At 45.6% G+C, this 27,461-nt stretch overlaps 1 protein-coding gene across 2 annotated transcripts in view; it reads right to left on the reverse strand.

The window, feature by feature from the left end:
• The window catches only part of ATG5 (autophagy related 5), a 231,162-nt gene that overhangs the window by 190,856 nt on the left and 12,845 nt on the right, over positions 1-27,461 (reverse strand). For both annotated transcript variants that reach the window (XM_068231243.1, XM_068231242.1), the window contains exon 3: positions 14,216-14,343. In XM_068231243.1, the coding sequence (XP_068087344.1) occupies positions 14,216-14,343 (128 nt within the window). The remainder of the gene's footprint in view (positions 1-14,215; positions 14,344-27,461) is intronic.

Consider the following 27,461-nt stretch of genomic DNA (forward strand, 5'->3'; position numbering starts at 1 on the left):
CCTGCCAGTATTGGAGCTTTGTCGCTGGGTGGTGGTGTGCGCAGGACTGTGCGTGGTTGCACAGCATTCTACGCACGCATGCGTGGAACGCAGCGTGCATGCATAGGGTCTTACGCGTGCACCGGAAGTGACGCGTACAGGCGCGGGCGTGTATGCGCCGGAAGTGACGCGCACAGGCGCGAGCACGTACGCGCATGCGCGGGAGTTTTGGCGCCAATTTCCTCCATAAAAGGCCTCCCCCAGCCAGTGTTCTGTGCTGTTCGTTCTGACAGCTAGTGTGGACGCCTTCTCCTGAGGATTATTGTTTGACCTGCTTTCCTGTTGACGACCCGGCTTGCCTGACCTCTGTTTGATCTCCGCTCCTCTGGTTTGACCTCAGCTTGTACCTGGATACCTTTCTGCCTGCCGCCTGCCCTGACCTCAGCTTGTACCTGGATACCTTTCTGCCTGCCGCCTGCCCTGACCTCAGCTTGTACCTGGATACCTCTCTGCCTGCCGCCTACCCTGACCTCAGCTTGTACCTGGATACCTCTCTGCCTGCCGCCTGCCCTGACCTCAGCTTGTACCTGGATACCTCTCTGCCTGCCGCCTGCCCTGACTCCGGATTGTTACCATACTCCAGCCTCATCTCTACATTGTGGTGTTAGTTCTCCCAACCACTAGTGAGGCGATCCCAGTTGCGACCTGGTGGGCACTAGGCTGCTAAGTCCGACATCCCCGCCAGGCGGGGGTGTTCCAGCATCTCCATTAGGGAAGGAGTTGGTGAAGACCCGTGGTCACTTAGATCCGCATCTGGGTAAAACCTCATTCTTAGTGGGAAGGTCAACTACCCCTGAACCTGCAACCAGCACCCTAACAGATACGAACAGCCTAAAAAGATGGATACCACTGGAGAGGACTCCCCCATGGATCAGCTTTGCCGACAGATTGCGGACTTACGCATCTCAGTCCAGGGAGTCCAGCAGAATTGCTTTCAGCTCCAGACTCGGCTACAGGAGATGACTACAGCCCCCGCTCCGGTTGCCGCCATCTCCCTGCCGGCCCCAGAGCCTAAGATTCCCTTGCCTGCACGGTTTTCAGGAGACCGACAGCAATTTAGGGTCTTCAAAGGAGCCTGCCTTTTATTTTTCTCCCTTCAGCCTCGGACCTAATCCTCTGAAGCCATTAAAGTGGGGACCGTCATGTCTCTCCTTCAGGATGAGCCCCTGGCTTGGGCTTTACAATTACGGGAGAATCAAGATCCAGCCTTGGACACTGTAACCAGTTTTTTCACTGCCTTATCTGAACTATATGATGATCCCGGTCGGGCTGAATCTGCCGAGGCCGCTCTACGTGCTCTCCAGCAAGGCAGGAGACCAGTGGAGGAGTATATATCTGACTTTAGACGGTGGAGTGGTGACACTCAGTGGGATGACACGGCTCTTAAGAGCCAATTCAGGCTTGGACTTAGTGAACCATTAAAAGACGAGCTTGCCCGTATAGGCATGCCAGCTACTCTCAAGGATCTGATCAAGCTAGTTATTCCCATTGATAGGCGGTTCAGGGAGAGACGGCAGGAGAAGATGGGAGTTATTCGTCCCTCCTGGGGAACTGCTCCTTCAGGGTCACCTTCTACCTTATCTGTGAACAATGCCTCACCTACGACACAGAATCCTGGGGATCCCGAACCCATGCAGATTGGCCTGGCAAGGGCTTCATTATCCTCTGAGTAAAGACAACGCCGTCGGACCTCCAATCTATGCCTGTATTGTGGGGCCTCTGGTCACTTCCTCAACGCCTGCCCGGTGAGACCACCAAGTAAGGACCACGAATCTACTGGATTTTGTTCTGAGAAAGTGGTTGGAATCTCTTCTCATGTTCCTCTGTTTCTATCCCTACAGGGGCCAAGAGGGGTGATCGAAATTAAAGCCATCTTGGACTCCGGGGCCTGCTCCTGTTTCAATCGACTCTCAACTGGCTCGTCGACTGGGGCTTCCCATCCGCAACAAGAGTCAAGTTCTCCCCATCCAGTTGGCTGACGGATCCTCTATCTGTTCCGGTCCTATCACTCAGGAGACCTTACCCCTGCTAGTTTCCATTTCCAACGGACATCAGGAGTATCTAACTTTTGATTTATTACCATCTCCGTTGTTCCCCATCATCCTTGGCATGCCTTGGTTAAGGGCTCATAACCCAGAGATAGACTGGGTATCTGGTCAAGTTTCATTCTCCTCCAAATACTGTCAACGTTTCTGCCTCTCCAACATTAACCATCTCTTGTGCCTTCAACACGTTAACAAAGATTTAATTCCCACAATTTATCATGATTTTTTGGATGTGTTCGATGAAAAGGCTGCGGATTCTCTCCCTCCACACCGCATTTATGACTGTCCAATTGACTTACTTCCTGGGGCAGAGATTCCTTTTGGCCGTGTCTATCCCCTGTCTGAACCTGAGACGGAAGTACTCAAGGACTATATTAAGGATAACCTTCGCAAGGGCTTCATCCGTCCATCCACCTCTCCCGCAGGCGCAGGCATTTTCTTCGTCGAAAAGAAGGATGGCTCACTCCGACCTTGTATCGATTATAGGGACCTTAATAAAGTAACAGTCAAGAACCGCTATCCCCTACCGCTAGTTCCTGATCTGTTCCAGCAACTCCGTTCAGCTAAAGTATTCACCAAACTAGATCTTCGGGGCGCCTATAACTTGGTAAGAATACGTGAAGGGGATGAGTGGAAAACCGCCTTTCGCTCACGATTTGGACATTTTGAATACACTGTTATGCCCTTCGGGCTCTGTAATGCTCCAGCTACTTTCCAGCACCTGGTTAACGATATCTTCCGGGACTTCATTGATTCCTTCATGATCGTGTACTTAGATGATATCTTAATCTTCTCTTCTGACCTTGAGGAACATCGGAAGCATGTACTGAAAGTTTTAAGTAGGCTACGAGTGCATGGACTCTTCGCTAAGGCCGAAAAATGTGAATTTGAAAAGACGAGTGTACAGTTTCTGGGTCTCTTCATTAACCCTGAAGGAATTGCCATGGATCCCCAAAAGGTCTCAGCCATCCTAGACTGGCCAGCTCCCTCAGACAAGAAGGGGGTTCAACGCTTTATTGGATTCGCTAATTTTTACCGCAGATTCATCAAGGGCTTCTCTGCTATAGTAGCCCCAATCACTCAGCTCACTAAAGCCCACCATACCTTCTCATGGACTTCCGAGGCTCAGGCGGCCTTTAACAAATTGAAGGAACTCTTTACCACAGCTCCCATTCTAAAACATGCAGATCCTACTCAGCCATACATTCTGGAAGTAGACGCCTCTGAAACAGCGGCTGGGGCGATTCTCTCTCAACGATTTGGTCCTAAAGCGCTGCTCCATCCAATTGCTTTCTTTTCCAAGAAGCTGACCCCAGCAGAGAGGAATTATGACATTGGCGATAGAGAGCTCTTAGCCATCAAACTAGCCCTGGAGGAATGGAGATACCTTCTTGAAGGCGCTTTTCATCCGATCTTGGTCTACACAGACCATAAGAACCTAGAATATCTACGTACTGCCAAGAGACTCCGCCCTCGACAAGCCCGCTGGGCGCTTTTTTTTTCTAGGTTTGATTTTCATATAACTTTCCGTCCTGGTTCTAAGAATAGTAAGGCAGATGCACTATCCCGCATGTTCTCTGAAAAAGGAATCACACAAGCCCCAGACACTATTCTGGCATCAAAAAACTTCTTACTGATTCAATCTGATCTCCTCTCTCGGATTAAGCAAGTATCAAGCTCTCTTCAACCGGATCCGGTTCAAGATTTACGATCTCAGGAGGGTTTCCTTGTGCATGAAGGCAAGATTTTCGTTCCACAGGAACTTAGAATTGAGGTCCTGCAGATGTACCACGACCATAAACTTGTTGGTCATTTCGGTAACACCAAGACCTTAGAATTACTACAAAGGAGTTTCTGGTGGCCTGAAGTGAGAAGCGATTGTTTCGAGTATGTTTCTGCCTGTCCCACTTGTGCCCGGTCCAAGACAGTAAGATCCAAACCTTACTTCCGGTTCCGGCGCCTGGATGGTGAGAGGCTGATTGCGGAGCTCCGCTAGCCGTCTTCCCCGCCGGCGACCCCCAGCCCAGCTAAAGTGCCCCACTCGCCTCCACAAACAGCTGGAAGGTAGCCGACATCCCAGGCAGCGTTCCGGCGCCACATGGAACGCTATCTAACCCGCTCCACCACTAAACAGCCCCCAGGCACGGAAGACGCCGCGCCCAATATGGCCGCCGAGACTTCTCCCTCACAGCCTGCGCAGGCCCTGATCTCCGCTCTGACTACGGAACAGCAGCCAACTCTAGTCCGAGACAAAGAAGCCCAGAGACCAGCCGCAGGTGAAGGGGTGAGAGGGGACATAAACTACCAGGTATTGGCAGCAGCTGTAGTCGAGAAGCTGGCCCCAGAATTACACTCAGTGATACAAGCAGCTATAGACAGCACACTTAAAGATGTCTGCCTCCAACTACACTCACACAATCAGCGCCTGGATCAGGCAGAAACACGCATCCAGCAGATCGAAGATGACAGGGCAAAGGAGACAAAAGACGATAAGCAGCTGAGAGCAGAACATAAACAAATGCAGGAAAAGCTCCAAGATCTGGAGAACAGGTCACGGCGCAACAATCTTAGGGTAGTGGGACTGCCTGAGGCCATGACAGCTCAAGCCCTGCGCGATTTTTGTGCTTCCACTCTCCCTAAAATGCTTGGATTCAAGAGGGGCTGCAAAGTGGAACGTGCTCATAGAGTGGGGCCACCACGATCAGCGTCAGACAAAAGACCACCACGTCTTGTTCTGGCAAGATACCTAGATTTTGCTGAAAAAAACGACCTGTTACGAGCATATAGAGAGCTGGATCATCCGTTAGAGCACCAGAACACCCAAATCCGCATTTTTAATGACTACTCTGCGGAGGTATCAAAGAAACGACAGACCTTCAATGCAGCATGTGCATTATGCATAAAAAAAAAATGGAAGTTTGCATTGCAATACCCGGCTATCTTAAGAGTTACAGACGACGAAGAAGAAACTCATGTTTTCCACTCAGCCACAGAAGCCATGACATTCTTAAACACTGATATCTCCCACCCAGGCTGAGAATTAAATTAATCTGCACTACTCGCACATGGTAGGCAGGGGGCACTGTTTTACCAAAAGTGTTTCACTGTTTCTCCTCTTTTTCAAATTAAGCAGCCAGTTTTTCTTTTTATAAGTTGATATCTTTACCATCAGTTCTACTCCATCTCAATTGAAACACTGGCCTACCTCAACTAAGGGTCATAAGCTGGTGGGAGAGACGTCTCTGGAGACGACTGGATGAGGACTACTTCCAGGGAAGAAGTGGAGTCACGTAAATATATTACAGTTCATTGGTTATTTTTGTTTTTCGTTTTTTTCATTTTGTTCTCTAGTTCTGCTAAAGGACCTTCGAGTATCGGGAACTTTCCTAGGAGCAGTTTGGCTCCCATTGCAAATCGCCTGTTAGCAAGGGAAATGGGGGGGGGGATAGGGAGGGACAATTTGGGAGGGATCTGTCATCTCTGGAGTGAATATATAACACTACTGTTAAATATTTACCTGCCAATGGCTAATCTGATCCAAAGTTTTCCGCTCACATGACACTTAAAATAACATCGTGGAATGTTAAGGGTCTCAGATCACCGGGGAAGAGGTCAATAATACTTCGCCATCTAAAAAAAGTCAAAACCGACATAGCATTACTCCAAGAATGCCACTTGGCTCAGGAGCAACTCAAATTTATGCAAAAATCATGGGTGGGACAGGTCTTCGGGTCACCGGCCAAGGGGCGTAAATCGGGGGTACTGATTTTACTGAGTAAATCTTTACAGGGTCAAGTATTAGCCCACAAATGTGACAATGAGGGAAGATGGGTATGGATCAGATTACGTCTAGCAGGCGAAGAAGTGATACTGTTCAATGTATATGCCCCAAATGAGGAGGACAAAACTTTCTTCCATGATCTGGCAAGGGAGGTGATACTGTTGGGAGGGACCAAGATCATCCAGGGAGGCGATTTTAATGCCGTGGTAAATACACAAGAAGATAGATCTAAAAGGGTACCAGCTAGCAATCTCACTACAACAAAATCTCAATTGCTTAATGAATATCTAGAATCTACATTGCTATGTGATAGCTGGAGACAACTCCATCCGGATGGAGAGGAGTACACATTCTACTCCAATCCTCATAACATCTGGTCCCGGCTGGATTACTTCTTAGTGTCACCCTATGTAATGTCTCAAGTAGAACAATCAGAATTATTAGATCTAGTTATCTCAGACCACTCTCCAATACAGCTGACCTTCTCCCTATTAGTCCCAAAAGGCACAGATATCATTTGGCGCTTCCCCTCATATTTATATGAGGATGAAGGATTCGCCCAATTGATGCTACAGTGGTGGTGGGAATATAAAGACGACAATGCCATACACTCTAAAGATATATTTTTATTCTGGGAAGCTGCAAAGCCCACACTTAGGGGAAAAATAATTAGTTACATAGCGGGCAAGAAAAAGAAATCACACGAAGCTTACATGATCTCTATGGAGGAACTCCGCTTAGCCCATAAAATCTTCCTTAATAACCCCTCTCCGGAGACGCGCTTAAAATGGCTAGCAGCTAAAAAAAAATCTGACACTGACTTTAAAGTCAGGGAAAGATACCTAAAATCATATAGAGATCTATATTATTACAAATATGGGAACAAAATGGGTAGCCTTTTATCTCGAATGTCTAAACCCCCACATACTACAACAGTAATAACAAATCTAAGATCCCCATCAGGGCAGATCTGTAATAATCCCAAAGATATCAGCTTAATATTCAGAGATTTTTATAAAAAGCTATATGAGCAAACACCACCACAAAATCCAGAACCAAAACCGCCATCTTGGGTCGACCAATTATCTTTACCCTCCTTGTCAGAGGAAGACTTGCGGCTCCTGAACATGCCCATATCCCCGGAAGAAGTCAATGACACAATTAAAAGATTAGCAAATAAAAAAGCCCCAGGCCCAGACGGCCTCACCTCAGAATTCTATAAGATCCTGCGACACGAAATAGCCCCGTACTTAGCTACTTTATTTAACAAAATTCTGGAAAAGGGGCAATATCCCTCCTCGGCGAACATGGCATATGTCAAATTATTACCAAAACAGGGTAAGGACCCTCTGGACCCAGGCTCATATCGCCCGATTTCTCTGATCAATCAAGATCTCAAAATCCTCTCTAAAATTATGGCGGATCGACTAGCCGACCTCCTCCCCAAACTAGTAAGCCCGAATCAAGTGGGCTTCGTACGACACCGCTCCGCCATAGCTAATATAAGAAAAGTATTGATAGCTCAAGACCACGTAAGATCATACCCCAAATCCTCTAGCACATATGCCCTACTCATGATAGACGCAGAGAAGGCTTTTGATAATGTAAACTGGACCTGGCTAGATAAAGTACTAGATAGAATGAATATACAGGGAGAAATAAGAAAGCTAATTAGTGCAATGCATTCAAACCCAAAAGCGAAAATCTATACACCAGGATTTTTATCTGAAGCTTTCCCCCTAGAGAAAGGAACAAGGCAAGGTTGTCCCCTGTCTCCTTTACTCTTTAATCTAGCCTTAGAACCCCTGATCCAACAATTAGAGAAACACATACCAGGCATAGAAGTGGGTAATGAATTGATCAGTCAGGCCATGTTCGCTGATGATATTTTACTGTTTTTAAAGGACCCGGCATCCCAACTAGAAATAGCCCTTAAGGTTATACAAGAGGTGGGCATGTTCAGTGGCTTCAAGATTAATGTCTCTAAAAGTGAACTTCTATACCTGTCCCCCTGTGCACCCAGGCATAACTTAAACCATCTCTCGGTAAAAGTTAAATCGGTTATTACATACTTGGGAATTAAAATCCATAAAGACCCAAATATGCTATATACCCTTAACTATGATCCCCTGATCGGAGACCTAAAACGACAATTAATGAGGTGGGAGAACTTGCCTATCAATTTGGCAGGCAGGGCAGCCTTGATAAAATCGGTCACATTTGGTAGACTCCTCTACCCCTTACAGACTATTCCTTTACTACTGAGACATACAGATATAAAAGAGCTCAACAGAGCCTTCTCCAGGTTCCTGTGGAAAAATAAGAAACCCAGGATAGCTCTAACCAAACTAATACTTCCCAGAATATGGGGAGGCCTGGCAATCCCAGACATTCGTCGCTACAACCTTGCTTGTCTTGCTAGACACGTGAGAGACTGGCTCAATAAGACCAGCATTTACTCCAACTACTCACTAGAGGCGGCCTTTGCAGACCCGTGGTCTTTAGCTGGCCTCCTGCATACCCCCCAAAAACACATGCCCCCAAAACTAAAAAATAGCAAAGTCATCAAGGATACCATTCAAACATGGAGGGCGATAAGGAAAATTTATGGGGTACCACAACAGGTCTCAAAATACATGCCATTCTGGGGAACACCAGGGTTTCCTGCCAGCATAGCCCATGGAGGGTTTTTGTCATGGTTGGATAGGGGAATCGAGCGTTTGGGGCAGCTCTGTGATATGCGTAGGGGGAGAATCTTATCATTTCAGGAATTAAGAGCCAAATTCAATATCCCCAAAAGCCATTTCCTTTATTATTGCCAGTTAAAATCCTTTATACGCAGCAAAATAACTAATGTCACCGATATAGCGATGCCAAACGCATTTGACAGATTTATCTCCCCACAAACTTATCAGGTATCACTTTCTGAAATCCACCACAGACTCCAGGAAATAAAAATTGCAGACAAATCGCTAAACAATCTATCAAAATGGAAAAAGGACATGCCCATAGACGATATTGAAGGGAAAATTCTAGAAGGGTATAGAACAGTACATAAAATAGCACCAGGGAAACAATGGAGGGAATCGCAATTGAAGCTGATCCACAGAGCAAAATATGCTTTTAACATTAAATATAAAACTCCTCCGGCGTATTACTCGCCCAGGTGTCCCAAATGCTCATTGCAAGATGCGGATATCTTTCATTGTTTGTGGGCCTGTCCGATGATTGTAAAATTTTGGAGTGATATTATTATCTATGTTAAACGAATGTGTAAAACTCAGCTGACCTTGGATCCACTTATGCTATTGTTCAATTATGCTGAACCTCAGGGACGGGAGAACCCAGGTCCATATATATCTCATCCCAGCAAACTAGTGCATTTGATTATAATAGCCTCTCGCAAAGTCATTTTCAATAAATGGATTTATCCCAATGTTCCAACGGTCTGGGACGTCAAGGAAGAACTTTACCATCTTTTTAACCAGGATAAATTGGAAGCAATCATCCAAAAAGACAAAAAGACAACGAGCTTTTTTAAAAAATGGAAGATGTTTATTTTAACCTCTTTTTCTGATATGGAAATTAAAAGCATAATGGAACATTTCAAATACACTAAGTGGTACCTGACGAGTCACCTACAAGGAACATTGGGCAAGTTGGCTATTTCCTAAGAGCAAGGTTACTTAATAAACACACACAGAGATGACAGAGGGGGGAGGGGGGGTGAAGGGGAAGATTGGGGAGGGGGGGGGGAGTGGGGGAAATAAGCAATAAGTATATAGTTTTTGATACTACGAACAAATGAGCGTTTAACATGAGAAGCTTAAAGCATTCCATCTCATATAACTGTATCTAAATTTGTTCGATTACTCATGTTCATCTTTTGACATACTGGATGTTTGTAACAGAAAATAAAATAAAATTTGTTTTAAAAAAAAAAAAGATCCAAACCTTGGGGCCTGCTTTCTCCCTTGCCTATCCCAAAACGCCCTTGGGAGATGATCACCATGGACTTTATAGTTGACTTACCTCCCTCTGCCGGCAATACAGCTATTCTAGTAGTCGTTGATCGTCTGACAAAGATGGCCCATTTTATTGCACTTAAGAAGATTCCTTCTGCTATGGTTACCGCTGATGTTTTTGTTAAAGAAGTCGTGAGATTACATGGTCTCCCATCCGATGTAGTGTCTGACAGAGGCGTACAGTTCACCTCAAAATTTCGGCAGGGGTTATGCAAACAACTGGGGATCCATTCATCTATGTCTTCTGGCTATCACCCTCAATCAAACGGGCAGACAGAAAGAACTAACCAGACATTGGAGCAATACCTCCGCTGCTTCTCCTCCTCAGCACAAGATGATTGGTCTTCATTACTACCATTAGCAGAATTCGCTTATAATAACGCTCAACATTCTGCCACCAAGCAGTCTCCTTTTTTTTGCCAACTTTGGCTTTCACCCTACTATTTTCCCTCAAATTACCATAGAATCCATGGTTCCTAAAGTTCAGGAGAGGGTCACCTGGCTTTCTGAAAATTTTTTGTTGCTGCAGAAGAATCTTCAACAAGCGCAGGAGAGAGCTAAACGCTTTGCGGACAAAAAGAGAAGGGAGAGTCCAACCTTTGAACCAGGAGACCAGGTGTGGTTGTCTACCACTAATTTAAAATTACGCTGTCCCTCTAAGAAATTGGGTCCAAGATATATCAGGCCGTTTCCCATTCTGAAAAAGATTAATGAAGTAGCCTTTAGACTCTCTTTACCGGACACTCTACGGGTACATCCAGTCTTTCACGCATCTTGTCTCAAGAAAGTGGTTACTGATTCTGTTCAGGGCAGAGTTATCAGTCCTCCCGAACCAATACTTGTGGACGGTAACGAGGAATTTGAGGTTGAAAGAATTCTGGATGCCAGAAGGAGAGGAGGATCTGTACAGTACCTTATTAAATGGCTCGGCTTTGGCCCAGAAGAGAATTCTTGGGAACCAGCACATAACCTCAATGCACCAAGGTTGGTTAAGGCGTTCCACAAGACTCATCCAGAGAAACCAGCCCCAGTGGGCATTCAGAGACTGCCCTTAAGGGGGGGGCAATGTAATACTCACGCTTTGGCTTGGTCCCGGCGTCCTGCTCTCTCAGCGCGCACGCACCCTGCCAGTATTGGAGCTTTGTCGCTGGGTGGTGGTGTGCGCAGGACTGTGCGTGGTTGCACGGCGTTCTACGCACGCATGCGTGGAACGCAGCGTGCATGCATAGGGTCTTACGCGTGCACCGGAAGTGACGCGTACAGGCGCGGGCGTGTACGTGTATGCGCCGGAAGTGACGCGCACAGGCGCGAGCACGTACGCGCATGCGCGGGAGTTTTGGCGCCAATTTCCTCCATAAAAGGCCTCCCCCAGCCAGTGTTCTGTGCTGTTCGTTCTGACAGCTAGTGTGGACGCCTTCTCCTGAGGATTATTGTTTGACCTGCTTTCCTGTTGACGACCCGGCTTGCCTGACCTCTGTTTGATCTCCGCTCCTCTGGTTTGACCTCAGCTTGTACCTGGATACCTCTCTGCCTGCCGCCTGCCCTGACCTCAGCTTGTACCTGGATACCTCTCTGCCTGCCGCCTGCCCTGACCTCAGCTTGTACCTGGATACCTCTCTGCCTGCCGCCTACCCTGACCTCAGCTTGTACCTGGATACCTCTCTGCCTGCCGCCTGCCCTGACCTCAGCTTGTACCTGGATACCTCTCTGCCTGCCGCCTGCCCTGACTCCGGATTGTTACCATACTCCAGCCTCATCTCTACATTGTGGTGTTAGTTCTCCCAACCACTAGTGAGGCGATCCCAGTTGCGACCTGGTGGGCACTAGGCTGCTAAGTCCGACATCCCCGCCAGGCGGGGGTGTTCCAGCATCTCCATTAGGGAAGGTGTTGGTGAAGACCCGTGGTCACTTAGATCCGCATCTGGGTAAAACCTCATTCTTAGTGGGAAGGTCAACTACCCCTGAACCTGCAACCAGCACCCTAACAGGGCCAATGCAAAATGATAAGCAATCTCATCAGATCGACCTAGATTTTCCACCCTGCCAGTTCGATGGAAATCCATCGAAATCGATTGAAATCGGCCAACCGATCGGTCGATTGGCCAACCGATTTGCAATCGATCGATTTTGATCGATCGGTCGGCCAGAAAGTCGGCTGAGTGTATGGGGCCCTTTAGATTTAGTAGGGACTAGCATCCATCAGGGACCTAGACTCTCTCCAGGTTCTAAGCAACTTCTTAGGATTGGCTTGTGGATGATTTGCCTCTGGGGTGTAATATGCTAGCATCTCATGATTTTATTTCCTTGCTTATGCATCCTAGAATTTTATTTGCTTTAGCCGCTACTGCATGGCATTGAATGCGGTTGCTGAATTTATCATCGGCCAGTATTCCTATGTTTCTCTCTAAGTCTGATGTCCCCAGCCATATGCCATTTAGTTTAGATAGTGCTTTGCCATTGGCACATCAAATATGCCTGACCTTACATTTATCAGCATTAAAGGGAATAACAATATGTCTGCTTCCATGAATCAGGAAGTAGAAAAAGTGCAGTGTTTATTTTAGGATTTGTATCAGCTGTAACAAAGAAATGTTTTTGTTTAAAAGGTTATTATGCTGTTGTGATCTTTTAGAGCAGAGAGGACTTTCTGAGTTCTGGTCCGCTTTAAATAAGTAGATTTTTACTTTCCCGAGGTTTCTCAGCCCCCTGCAGTTTATCTGGTCCCTTACTGTCCTCCTGATCCGGACCGTTCTGCCACTGTCCCAAATGAGCCAGTCAGGAACTACTACGCATATGCTGCTCTGACTGCGATTGTGCTCCAGTGGCCAGCAACATTTAGCAACTGTGCAGATACAAGTTTTACAAACTGCGCAGGTGCAGAAAGCTCCTGTCTATGGGAGTGTAATTGAGAAGGCGGGCATGGACAGGACAGCACATGGACTAAGATTGGCACAGCGGCATGGATCGGGAGGACAGCGAGAGACCAGACAGACTGCAGGGGGCTGGAAGAAACCCCAGGTAAGAAAAATCAACTTTTGTTTTCAGTCAAGATTCCCTTTAAAGGATAACTGACATGCGAGAGATAAAAAGGCTGCCATATTTATTTCTTCTTAAACAGTACCAGTTGCCTGGCGACCTGCTGATCTTGCGGGCATCTGTAGTGTTTAAATCACACACCTGAAACAAGCATGCAGCAAATCCAGTCAAACCTAAGTCAAACAACTGATCTGCATGCTTGTTCAGTGTCTATGGCTAAAATGAAAAGTCAGTGTACAGCGTGTACAACAGTATACATTTGATGTCCCATAAAAATAACTCAACACGCAGCCATTATAGGACAATGAGCCCCTGGGTGATACTAGCTTTTGAAAACATATCAAACATGCACACTGTTAACTTATGTGTAATTTTTGGGTGGTAAAGTGTGTGTGTGTGTGTGTGTGTGTGTGTGTGTGCGTGCGTGCGTGCGTGCGTGCGTGTGTGTGTACATTTTTGCATTAGAATTGTGGGCTCACTCACAATTTTGCCACAAAACACAGCCATGAATAAAGAATGGTACCAAGACACCCTCCAACAGCAACTTCTTCCAACAATCCAACAACAGTTTGGTGAAGAACAATGCATTTTCCAGCATGATGGAGCACCGTGTCATAAGGCAAAAGTAATAACTAAGTGGCTCGGGGGTCCAAAACGTTGAAATTTTGGGTCCATGGCCTGGAAACTCCCCAGATCTTAATCCCATTGAGAATTTGTGGTCATTCCTCAAGAGGCGGTGGACAAACAAAAACCAACTAATTCTGAGAAACTCAAAGAAGTGATTATGAAAGAATGGGTTGCTATCAGTCAGGATTTGGCCCAGAAGTTGATTGAGAGCATGCCCAGTCGAATTGCAGAGGTCCTGAAAAAGAAGGGTCAACACTGCAAATACTGACTCTTTGCATAAATCTTATGTAATGGTCAATAAAAGCCTTTAAAACGTATTATGTTCTTATAATTATATTTCAGTACATCACATAAGCAACTGAAACAAAGATCTAAAAGCAGTTTAGCAGCAAACTTAGTGAAAACTAATATTTTTGACAGTCTCAAAACTTTTGGCCAGGACTGTATGTTTGAAAGCTAACTAATGTAAGCACCGAGGTATGTTCAATCTGGATCAACATACCTCTGTGCCTTGTCCATTCCTCGCCTCGAGAATCCAGCACATGAACATACCTTAGATAACTTTGACTGATATGAACATATAGTATATTTGATTCAAAGCTGCAAGACTAGTTCGCATAGTGCCTATAACCATTTCTAAGCAATGCTCTTTCACCACTTACCATTTCAGAGGAATGCCTTCATATTCAAACCAAATTTCACTTATATCTTCGGTCCGCATAACTTTCTGGAAATGTTTCTTCACTTTATCCGTTACAAGAGTGAGATAGCTGACACGTGGTAAAAGAAGCTGCAAAGAAACATGATTTGTTTACTAATATTTAAAAATGTCTTTACTATACAAAGAAGAAAAAAAAAAAAAAAAAAATCAGAAAATGTATGTAAAACAGCTAAAAAAAAATACAGCCTTTTAACAGTTTGTTTTTCAGGAAATGCAGAGGTAAGCATGTCTAATTTCCACAGCACAATAATGACTCATGCACATAATGCACAATGCTGTCAGTTTTAATCCAGTGCAGGTTGTCAAAAGTGACAACCTGCGGTAACCAATCAGCTTGCTCACATTGAATGCATCTTTGTGTGCCTGATAAAACTGATGGGATGCTGTATTTTTGCTAACAGCATGCATATTTTCATGTCCATTGTACTGTATGGGGATGAAAAGATTTTAGCGCCTAGGCTCTCAATATGTGGTACATGTACCCGAGGGTACTTGGGATTGATTTAAGGGGAACCAGCGCATGAACACCTCACACAGTATGCACAAAGTCTTTGTGTAGACAGTAGCATTAGCTACAAGACATATGTATACACTCACAACATTTGCCTAAAAATCTTCAATATAAATACCATGATTAAATGTATTCATCTGCTTAGTCCTTACAATTATAAGTGCAAGTATTGTTCTTCTTCACAATTGCATTAGGACTTTACTACAGCTATCCAGTGCCTTGAATAAATGGTATGAATAATAGTCTGCTCTAATATGATGGTGATGGCGCACAATCTTACAAGGATGCAGCCAGGGAAGTTCGAGCTAGTCAAAATGCCCGGTAGAAAGAAGGTCAATCAACATGTATGTTCCCGATGCATATAATTAGTGGGTTCTTACCACCTGTGATTGGACAGTGTTATTTTGTCTGTAATCCTGTTCTGATCCAGGATGTAGCGCTGATATTCCCCACTTGATTAATAACTCTGTAAAATCAAGGTTTCATTCATCATATCTGCGAGCAACCCTCTTGCATACCTGAAGTATGCAGAAGACAGAGGATAGGTGTGCTGAGAACGCCAGAGATCTGGATGTCTCTACTGTCCTAATGGGAGTCTGTTTAGACAGAGTTAAAGGGACTCCGAGCTCAGATATTACAAAAAGAAAAAAAGAAAAAAAAAAAGAGATTTATATATTCCCGGGGCTTCCTCCAGCCCCATCCACTCGGACCGCTCACAAGCCGCTGTACTCCGCTGTCTGCAGCTCCGGGAACCGGGTCCCGTCACTTACGTTAGTCGAGGCCAGTCTACGCATGAGAAGTGTGCCCTCTACGCATGACAAGTGCGCCCTCTACGTATCTCTCCAGTGGCTGTTGGGGAGATACGTAGAGGGCGCACTTATTGTGCGTAGACTGGAGCCGACTGACAGCAGTGACGGGACCCAGTTCGCGAAGCTGCAGACAGTGGAGGATGGCGGCGTGGGAGCGATCCGAGTGGATGGGGCTGGAGGAAGCCCCAGGCATGTATAAGTCCTTTTTTATATCTCAGCTCTGGTACACTTTAAGGTTTTACAAATGGCTTCTATGACCTTCAGTCTCTTTTAATGGAAACTTAACCACCCTTGCGGTATTGACGAGCTCAGCTTGTCCAGGAAAAACTTGCTGAAAGCGGTATTGACGAGCTGAGCTTGTGTGTGCGGGGGGGGGGGGGGGGGGGGTGTCCCCTTCTATGGGGCTGGTATTGGCCGGTCGGGGACACCCCCTTCTGTAGGGGGGGGGGGGGGGCGGTTCCCTTCTATGCGAGCTGTGGGTGGCCTCTCCCTCCTCTTCCCTCATCCCTCCCTCTCTGTCCCCCGTGCCCCCATAACTCGCGTCTCCCCCGTCAGAGGCCCTGCTTTACTCACCTGAGGGCTTTGTCTTGCGCCGGCCGCGATGGATACCCTCCTCCTCCATCGCCGAAGTCCCGGTCTGTGTAATCACAGTACGCCGCTTCGTGACGTCACCAAGCCGCGTACTGTAATTACAGAGAACACGAGACTTCGCGATGGAGGAGGAGGTGCGCCGCTTCTGCAGCAGGAGAAAGCCCTCAGGTGAGTAGATCAGGGCTTCTGACAGGGGGGAGACACGGGATTGGGGGGGGGGGGTGCACGGGGGATCGGGAGGGAGGGGGAAGAGGAGGGAGAGGCCACCCACAGCCCACATAGATGGGGACACCCTCCTCCCCCCCACCACAGAAGGGGGTGTCCCCGACCGACCACGGCTAGCCCCCATAAAGGGGGATACCCGCCCCCCCCCCCCCCCCCCCCCACACACACACACAGAAGGGCCACCTGCACGCACAGTATGGGGATTCCCCCCCTCCCACAGAGGGGATCCCCGCCGGCCACTACCAGCCAGCACAGAAGGGGAGCCCCCCCACAGAAGGGACACCTGGCCACAGTCAGGGGGCATCGGGGACAATGGGGGGGGGGGCAAAGGCACCCGCAAACCTGGCTCCCTATACATATGACTCCCTAGACCTGGCTGCACATCTGTCTCCTATACACCTGGCTGCACATCTGTCTCCTATACAACTGGCAAACATCTGGCTAACTATTTCTGGCTAATACATCTGACTCACTATACCTGGCTGCACATCTGGCTAACTACACCTGGCTGCACATCTGGCTAACTACACCTGGCTGCACATCTGGCTAACTACACCTGGCTGCACATCTGGCTAACTACACCTGGCTGCACATCTGGCTAACTACACCTGGCTGCACATCTGGCTAATACATCTGGGTCTTATACTCACCATTGGCATGCTGATCCCTCGTCGCGTACCTCCGATAGCTTCCCCAGTGCCTTCTTCCATGTCCCGTGGCGGATTTTGCTTCTCCCTTGGCGATCACATGTCCCCCGTCGATCGGCGTTGATGGCACCAGTGTCACACAGCATCATCAAAATCTCGCAGCAAACCCTTTTTTTTTTTATTGAATTCAATACAATAACCTGTATTGAATTCAATATAAAAAAAATTGATTGCAAAAAAAAAAAAAATTGGTTGAAAATTATTGGAAATTAATTGAACCACTTTTTGCACGGAAATCCTGGGGAAATAGAACGCCAGGGTGGCTACAATAAGATTTATTGGTTCGAAAAGTCTGCAAAAATCTGCACTTCCTTTTCCTCACAAGATAACCATTAACATTTGTGGTTCATTAGAGATGCACCAAGCCAGAGTATGCGTGACCTGCTTGCTATGGTAACATTTATTTTCAATGTATAAATTGATTTTCCATACATTTTTTTGCTACCGATGTAACTTAAGAGTTTGGGGTTTTTGGTTGAATAACGTAACACTTACAGGATCTTCTCAAAAAATTAGCATATTGTGATAAAGTTCATTATTTTCTGTAATGTATTGATAAACATTAGACTTTCATATGTTTTAGATTCAAATACACACAACTGAAGTAGTTCAAGCCTTTTATTGTTTTAATATTGATGATTTTGGCATACAGCTCATGAAAACCCAAATTTCCTATCTCAAAAAATTAGCATATTTCATCCGACCAATAAAAGAAAAGTGTTTTTAAAACAAAAAAAGTCAACCTTCAAATAATTATGTTCAGTTATGCACTCAATACTTGGTCGGGAATCCTTTTGCAGAAATGACTGCTTCAATGCGGCGTGGCATGGAGGCAATCAGCCTGTGGCACTGCTCAGGTGTTATGGAGGCCCAGGATGCTTCGATACCGGCCTTAAGCTAATCCAGAGTGTTGGGTCTTGCATCTCTCAACTTTCTCTTCACAATATCTCACAGATTCTCTATGGGGTTCAGGTCAGGAGAGTTGGCAGGCCAATTGAGCACAGTAATACCATGGTCAGTAAACCATTTACCAGTGGTTTTAGCTCTGTGAGCAGGTGCCAGGTCGTGCTGAAAAGTGAAATCTTCATCTACATAAAGCTTTTCAGCAGATGGAAGCATGAAGTGCTCCAAAATCTCCTGACAGCTAGCTGCATTGACCCTGCCCTTGATAAAACACAGTGGACCAACACCAGCCGCAGCTGACATGGCACTCCAGACCATCACTGACTGTGGGTACTTGACACTGGACTTCAGGCATTTTGGCATTTCCCTCTCCCCAGTCTTCCTCCAGACTCTGGCACCTTGATTTCCGAATGACATGTAAAAGTTGCTTTCATCTGAAAAAAGTACTTTGGACCACTGAGCAACAGTCCAGTGCTGCTTCTCTGTAGCCCAGGTCAGGCGCTTCTGCCGCTGTTTCTGGTTCAAAAGTGGGCTAATGCTTCTATATGCTGAAAAGCTTTATGGAGATGAAGATTTCATTTGTCGGCACGACCTGGCACCTGCTCACAGTGCCAAAACCACTGGTAAATGGTTTACTGACCATGGTATTACTGTGCTCAATTGGACTGCCATCTCTCCTGACCTGAACCCCATAGAGAATCTGTGGGATGTTGTGAGGAGAAAGTTGAGAGACGCAAGACCCAACACTCTGGATGAGCTTAAGGCCGCTATCGAAGCATCCTGGGCCTCCATAACACCTGAGTAGTGCCACAGGCTGATTGCCTCCATGCCACGCCGCATTGAAGCGGTCATTTCTGCAAAAGGATTCCCGACCAAGTATTGAGTGCATAACTGAACATAATTATTTGAAGGTTGACTTTTGTTTTAAAAACACTTTTCTTTTATTGGTCGGATGAAATATGCTAATTTTTTGAGATAGGAAATTTGGGTTTTCATGAGCTGTATGCCAAAATCATCAATATTAAAACAATAAAAGGCTTGAACTACTTCAGTTGTGTGTATTTGAATCTAAAATATATGAAAGTCTAATGTTTATCAGTACATTACAGAAAATAATGAACTTTATCACAATATGCTAATTTTTAGAGAAGATCCTCTATAATGACGAGTAACCTTAAAACCACTTCAGTGTTCTCCCCAGAATTTTTTCCAGCCGGGTGGCATAAAAAGGTAGCCGGGTGGGGGGAGATGAAAAAATGCAGGGCCGTTGCTTCTCTGCACATTTCTGCTTACAGCAGAGGTGGAGTTGAGCCGATGACAGCCGGGTGCTCACCAAAACTAGCCGGGTGGAGCACCCGGCTAAAAGAGCCTGGGGAGAACACTGCACTTGCTTACTAGCACAGAAATACAGAATAGGATACCAAGAGAATTCTATACTATACTATACTATACTACGTTAGAATATTATTCAAAACTTTAAAGAGGATCTATAATAGCAAAAAATGCCCCTGGGGGGTACTCACCTCAGGAGGAGGAAGCATCTGGATCCTAATGAGGCTTCCCACGTCCTCCTCCGTCCCACGGTGGTCTCGCTGCAGGTCCAGGAGCGGCGCCATGTAAATATTTACCTTCCCAGCTCCAGCGCAGTAGCGGCTATGGACTCTGAAATAGGTGGAAAAAGCCGAACCCAGTAAGTCCGCTCAGAATCGGCTATGTCCACTTATTTCTGAGTGGAGAGCCGCAACAGCGTCCCTGCTGGAGCCAGAAAAGGTAAATATTGCACAGCCTGACAAAATGTCGGCTGTGCATTCGGGGAGGCAGTGAAAGACCACCGTGGGATGAAGGAGGATGGGAGAAGCCTCAGTCGGATCCAGAGGCTTCCCCCTTCCGAGGTGAGTACCCCCAAGGGGCATTTTTTTAACTACAGAGTCTCTTTAATTTGTAAACTAATATTCGCAAACAAGGGTTACCACTAAGGCAACCAATGATTATGCAGGTGGGGAGATTAGACCTGTCCCCACTCAAGTTAAGAAGTTACTCTCTGTAGATAGAAGATGGGGGATGGCACTCCTCCACCAAGGATGGACAAACCATAACAGAATCTGTTTATACAGAGGCACCAACAAAATAATAATATTAAAAACTGTTTAAAAAGCGAGGTAGTAGTGGACTAACCTCCCCAAAAGAATATTCGATTCTGTCAATTTCAAAGGAAAATTAGCTTTATTTGACAACTCCACATGCTTATGAGATTCACATGATTACTGAACATCAGTTTAATTCACTGTAAATCAATGTATACTGCCGGTCTACAAAAAATTCATACATTTAAAAATATTTAGTTGAACTGCTTTTAGCTTTGATTACAGCACACATTTGCTTTGGCATTGTTTTGATGAGCTTCTGCAGTGTCACACTTACAACATTTATTTCCCTCTAGAGTTGCATTGATTTTTTTGACAAGATCTTGTAGAGATAATGGGAGTGTGCTGTAAAAATTCTTCTCTGGCACATCCCAAAGATTCTCAATGGGGTTAAGACCTGGACTCTGTGGTGGCCAGATCATGTGTGTAAACAGTGTCTCATGCTCCCTTCTGCTCTTTCACAACTTGTGCCAGAAGAATCACGGCACTGTCATCCTGGAATATCCTCCTGCCTCAAGGAAAGCGGAAATTCACTGATGGAACAGCCCAGTTATTCTGCCTTGTAAGGTAGTCAGCTGACCTTGTTCTTTGGCAAACATAATCATGCATGCAGTAATTATCATGGTAGATTCTTGCCTACAGATTTGCTTTGTTAAATCCACGTGGTGACATTTTCTCTTGTAAATATTTGTATATTTCCTATATTCCACTGAGCTATTTATTTATGTATGCATTCATATTACTCTATTTATCCTGCCTTACATAAGGTCCGCTTCACACTTGCTTTGGAGTGGCAAACGGATCTGATCACTGGTCAATCGAATCCGTATTCACTCCGTTTCCATTACGCTGCTTCTGTTCCGTTTCGTTTCCCCACATCCCCCCTCAGACCCCTACCCCCAAAGTGTATTTTTCTATTTAGAAAGGTCCATTTCTTCACTAGTGTGAAGATTTGTTTTCTCAATGCAGTGCTTCAGCTTCCGTTTCAGCTGGTATGTGGTGTCTGGAAAAATTGGTGCTGCGAGAAACTTGTGGTCCGTTCAGCGGGACGTATGGAACGGATCCGTTCGAACCAGACGGATGTGAACGGTTCCATAGGTTAACACTGGATCCGTTCCAGTACAGTATCTGTTCCATGAATAGACCGTTTTTTAACGCAAGTGTGAACCAGGCCTTAGACTTGCCCTGATCCCGCGACGTGTTATTACACTTGTAATCAGCCCCATTCTTCTATATGCGACGTACACTTACACACGCACCAAGTACAGGTTTCAAATGTACCTGAGACGAGAAGGCATAAAAGTTTTATACATATCTGGGGCTTCCTCCAGCTCCCTCCACCCAGATTCTTAGTTTCTCCCGTAGCAGCCCAGTTTTCAGCGGCCAGTCGGCAGAGGCGCAGTGCGGCCAAGCGTGCTCCCCGTCTCGCTCCCAGCGATGGGAGCATAGCAGATGCGTGCGGGCAGGCCACACATGCGCAGAACGACTGACTGGCCGCGGAGAACTATGCTGCTACAGGAGAATCTAAGTGGCTGTAGACCACGGCGAGGGAGCGATTTGGGCGGAAGGGGCTGGAGGAAGGCCAAGGTATGTATAAAAATGTTATGCCTCGTCGTCTCAGGACTAAGGTTACAATGCGTGTGTGGAAAAGACGGTCAACCATACTTGTGTAGGAAGCCAAAAGGTTTATTACTCCTGCACACATCTGGGTCGCATTCTCAATCTGTACGCATGTGAACCATTAGTTCTGTGACTCATCAATGTCTGCATAAAGTACCGTTATATGCCAGACATTAAGACATAAATGTTACAAACAAATATTATAAATCGCATTAAGATCCTGTATGGTGAAACATACCGTAAATAACCTAATACTGTAAAGTGCTTTATTAACTTCAGCCTAAACAAACATACTGTCATTAAGTTACATTAGCTATGTTCATTAAAATAGATAGGTAATATAATATCTTACCCACCCTGTTTTAAAAGAACAGGCAAATGTTAAATTTCATGAGGGCAGCCATCTTTTTGGTTCAAAGGAGGCGACAGGGAGCATGAGACACAGTTCCGACTGTCCTGATCACCTCTACCAGTTGCTAGGCAACGAGAACAACATAGGAAATCCCATCATGCATTGCACAGCATCAGGGGAAAAATGCCCGGGCAGTTTTCTTTGATGGGGCAGAGCTTAGCTTCTGTATAGCTAATAATTAGGCTTAGGTAATTAAAACAAAGTTCTGATGCTGTGAAACTGTTAACCTCCTTGCCGGTCTAATTCCCCCGGCAAGGAGGCAGCGCAGCACTTTTTTTTTTATTTTTTATTTTTTTTTTTAAATCATGTAGCGAGCCCAGGGCTTGCTACATGATAGCTGCTGAGCAGCGGCAGCTCCGCAGCCACTCCGATCGCTTCCGGCAATCGGAGTAAGCAGGAAATCCCGTTCAGAACGGGATTTCCTGCTGGGCTTCCCCGGTCGCCATGGCGACGGGGCGGGATGACGTCATAGGGAATCCTAGGCCACCCCTCAGCGCTGCCTGGCCCTGATTGGCCAGGCTGTGCAAGGGGTCTGGAGAGGGGGGGGGGGGCGGTGCAACGTTGCAGATAGCGGCGGATCGGCGGCGATTGGATGTTATAAGCAGCTAGCGAAGTGCTAGCTGCTTGTAACAAAAAAAAAATTATGCAAATCGGCCCAGCGGGGTCTGAGAAATCCTCCTGCGCAGGTTACCCCGAACTGAGTTCGGGATAACCGGCAAGGAGGTTAAAGAATCACCAAGCCTTTTCAGTGCTGCTGAGTAGATTTTTAGTCTGGAGGTTCACTTTAAACTGTAATGATTCTCTCACAAGTAAATAGAGGGAATAGAAAACCTGGATGATAAAAATGACTATGTCTGCTATAAAGTCACTCAGCTAAAAATAGATACAAACTTGATCTCTCTTCGGCTAAGTCGTTTGCTACACCTACATTACACACAACATTAAAATGTTAATTTAACCCAGCAAGAAAGCAGAATTAAGTAATTGGCTGACGTCAGTGTTACCGGAGATGAGCTGAAATACTTCACTGAAAAAAAAAGAGCCAGAAATTACTCACTGGTCAAGTTATTCTCGGAACTTCCCCGCTTTCTTGTAAACTGATGAAAGAACAGCCACAAGCACAATCATGTCACGCTTTACACTTGTACACAATTTTTCCTTTTGTCTCAAACTGAATAGTCAAAGAGGCAGAAAACCTGATGTGAAAGGAATATGGAGGCTGCCATCTTTATTCCTTTATAAACAATGCTAGTTTGCAGGCTGTTAGGCTGAACTTTTGACTTAAAGGGGCACTATGGCGAAAAACTGTAAAATGTAAAATATGTGCAATAATAGACAAATAAGAAGTACCATATGTTTTTTCCAGAATAAAATGAGCCATAAATTACTTTTCTCCTATGTTGTTGTCACTTACAGTAGGTAGTAGAAATCTGACAGAAGCGCCAGGTTTTGGACTAGTCCATCTCTTCATAGGGGATTCTCAGGGATTTACTTATTTTCAAAAGCACTTAGTGAATGGCAGTTGCTCTGTTAAACTGCCAAAAAACTGTGTAGCGAGCAGGGAAGCTGGCCAGCATCATTGTTTAAATCCTTTTTAGGGAATATCTTTATAAAGAATAAAAGCCTTGCTGAGAATCCCCTATGAAGAGATAGACTAGTCCAAAACCTGTCGCTTCTGTCAGTTTTTACTACCTACTGTAAGTGACAGCAACGTAGGACAAAAGTAATTTATGGCTCATTTTACTCTGGAAAAAAATGTACTTCTTATTTATCTATTATTGCACATATTTTAAATTTTACAATTTTTCGCCATAGTGCCCCTTTAAGTTGTTTTTGAGTTACGGTACATACCTGCAACAAGCACAGCGAGTTCAGTCAGACTAGAGTCAAAGCATCTGATCTGCATGCTCATTTTGGGTCATTGACTTGAAGTACTAGAGGCAGATCATTAAAGGGAAAGCAAGGTGAAAGGGATATAGAGGCTGCCATATTTATTTCCTTTTAAACTACAGTGGGATGCGAAAGTTTGGGCAATCTTGTTAATCGTCATGATTTTCCTGTTTAAAACGTTGGTTGTTACGATAAAAAATGTCAGTTAAATATATCATATAGGAGACACACACTGTGATATTTAAGAAGTGAAATTAAGTTTATTGGATTCACAGAAAGTGTGCAATAATTGTTTAAACAAAATTAGGCAGGTGCATAAATTTGGGGACCACAAAAAAGAAATGAAATCAATATTTAGTAGATCCTCCTTTTGCAGAAAGTACAGCCTCTAAACGCTTCCTGTAGGTTCCAATGAGAGTCTGGATTCTGGTTGAAGGTATTTTGGACCATTCCTCTCTACAAAACATCTCTAGTTCATTCAGGTTTGATGGCTTCCGAGCATGAACAGCTCTCTTTAACTCACACCACAGATTTTCAATTATATTCAGGTCTGGGGACTGAGATGGCCATTCCAGAACGTTGTACATTTTCCTCTGCATTAATGCCTTAGTGGATTTTAAACAGTGTTTAGGGCCGTTGTCTTGTTGAAAGATCCAGCCCAGGCACAGGTTCAGCTTTGTCACTGATTCCTGGACAGTGGTCTCCAGAATCTGCTGATCCTGAGTGGAATCCATGCGTCCATCATCTTTGACAAGATTCCCAGTCCCTGCACTGGCCACACAGCCCCACAGCATGATGGAACCACCACCATATTTTACTGTAGGTAGCGGGTGTTTTTCTTGGAATCCTGTGTTTTTTTTCCTCCATGCATAACACCCCTAGTTATGCCCAAATAACTCAATTTTAGTTTGATCAGTCTACAGCACCTTATTCCAAAATGAAGCTGGCTTGTCCAAATGTGCTTTAGCATACCTCAAGCGGCTCGGTTTGTGCTGTGGGTGGAGAAAAGGTTTCCTTTGCATCACTCTCGCATACAGCATCCCCTTGTGTAAAGTGCGCTGAATGGTTGAACGATGCACAGTGACTCCATCTGCAGCAAGATGTTTTAGGTCTTTGGTGTTGGTCTGTAGGATGACTGACTGTTCTCACCATTCATCGCTTCTGTCTATCCGAGGTTTTTCTTGGTCTGCCTTCAAGTCTTTAAGAGACTCTGTAACATCAAAAACCTCCCCTGGGGGGTACTCACCTCGGGTGGGGGAAGCCTCCGGATCCCAATGAGGCTTCCCACGCCGTCCTCTGTCCCACGGGGGTCTTGCTGCAGCCCTCCGAACAGCCGGCGACAGACCCGACTGTAGATTCAATATTTACCTTTGCTGGCTCCAGCGGGGGCGCTGTGGCTGCTTTCGGCTCGGAAATAGACGGAAATACCCGATATCCATCGGGTCCGCTCTACTGCGCAGGCAACTTACGCCTGCGCAGTAGAGCAGACCCGACGGCGATCGGGTATTTCCGCCTACTTCGGAGCCGACAGCCGTCAGAGCGCCTGCGCAGGAGCCGGGAAGGTAAATATTGACGTCACCGCTGCACGGAGGGCTGCAGCGAGACCCCTGAGGGACGGAGGACGGCGTGGGAAGCCTCATTAGGTTCCGGAGGCTTCCCCCACCCGAGGTGAGTACCCCCCAGGGGACGTTTTGACGTTACAGTTCCTCTTTAACTTGAACTGAGCCTCTGGTCTTCCATTTCCTTAATATGTACTTAACTGTGTAAACAGACAGCTGAAATCTCTGAGACGGCTTTCTGTATCCTTCCCCTAAACCATGATGGTGACCAATCTTTGTCTTCGGGTCATTTGAGAGATGTTTAGAGACCTCCATGTTGCTACTCTTCAGAGAAAAATAAAAGAGGATGGAAACTTACAATTGGCCCCCTTAAATAATGTTTCTCATAATTGTATTCACCTGTGTATGTAGGTCAGGGGTCACTGAGCTTACCAAGCCAATTTAAGTTCCAATAATTAGTTCTAAGGGTTTCAGAATGACAAATTTATGCACCTGCCTAATTTTATTTAAACAATTATTGCACATTTTCTGTAAATCCAATAAACGTAATTTCACTTCCCAAATATCACTGTGTGTGTCTACTATATGATATATTTAACTGACATTTTTTATCGGAACAAACCAACGATTTATACAGAAAAATCATGACGATTAACAAGGTTGCCCAAACCTTCACTTCCCACTGTATACCAGTTGCCTGCCAGTCCTCCTGATCCTGTGCCTCTAATACTTCTAGCCATAGAACCTGAACAAACATGCAGCAGATTAAGTACTCTGAGTCATACCAAAAGGCAAAACGTAATTGCAAAATGGAAATGCAGGAAAAATGCAGCAGAACTACGATTGCCTTTTTAGAAAATCGGAAATGGATTCAGTGTGAATGCATTCCCACGATTCCAACTGTAAATTTACTGTTCTCATGTTTCGAAAATAGCAAGCCTTTTAAAAAACCAAATGCAATGCAGACGGTGAGAAAGGACACTGAATTTTTTACTGGATTAGTCATATGCTTGTTCCAGGGTTTCGACTCAGACTCTGCTTGCCAGAAGATCAACAGGGCTGCCAGGTAACTGGCATTGTTTAAAGGACATAAATATGGCAGCCTCCATATCTTTCTAACCTCGGGTTCCCTTTAAAACAAAAGTCAGGCAACTGCCATTGTTTACAAGGACATAAATATGTTATGCTGGGCATACACGGGTCTTTTTTTTTTTTTTTTTTTTGCAATCGAGCCGCTGATGGCTCGATTGATAATTTCTGACAGGTCCGATCACCGCGCGGATCGATTCCCCGCTCGATACCCACGGGCGGACAATGGCAAAAAACGAAAGGAAGATAAGGAGCGCCCGCGGGGACGAGCGGGAATTGATCCGGGCGGCCGCGGGGATGCGGCGGCATCGAGCCGCTGGCTCGATACACGGTACATAAACGTACCGTGTATTCCCTGCATTAGCCTCCCTATCTTTCTAACCTCGGGTTCCCTTTAAAACAAAAGTCAGGCAACTGACACTGTTTAACAGAGAATGAAGATGGCAGCCTCCACATTCCTCTCACTTCAGGTACCCTTTAAAATGATGCACTGCATTGTGCATGTGTGTTATGTTATTGGTAGTTGGAGTTTGGTTTTCCTTAAAAAGGCAGAGGATCATCACAACAGCAAGGGAAAAAGTATGTTGCAAAAAAGATGTTCCCAAAGGTACTCCTTTTTACACAGACAACTAATATACAGTGCAAGAACCTGCTGTTGCTATGTGGGCACCCTTATTTAATACAGGACTTCCCTTAAAGGGGCCTAGTTGTGAGAGAGATATGGAAC

This window comes from Hyperolius riggenbachi, chromosome 4 (genome assembly GCF_040937935.1).
Source record: "Hyperolius riggenbachi isolate aHypRig1 chromosome 4, aHypRig1.pri, whole genome shotgun sequence".
In the NCBI taxonomy this organism is placed as follows: domain Eukaryota; kingdom Metazoa; phylum Chordata; class Amphibia; order Anura; family Hyperoliidae; genus Hyperolius; species Hyperolius riggenbachi.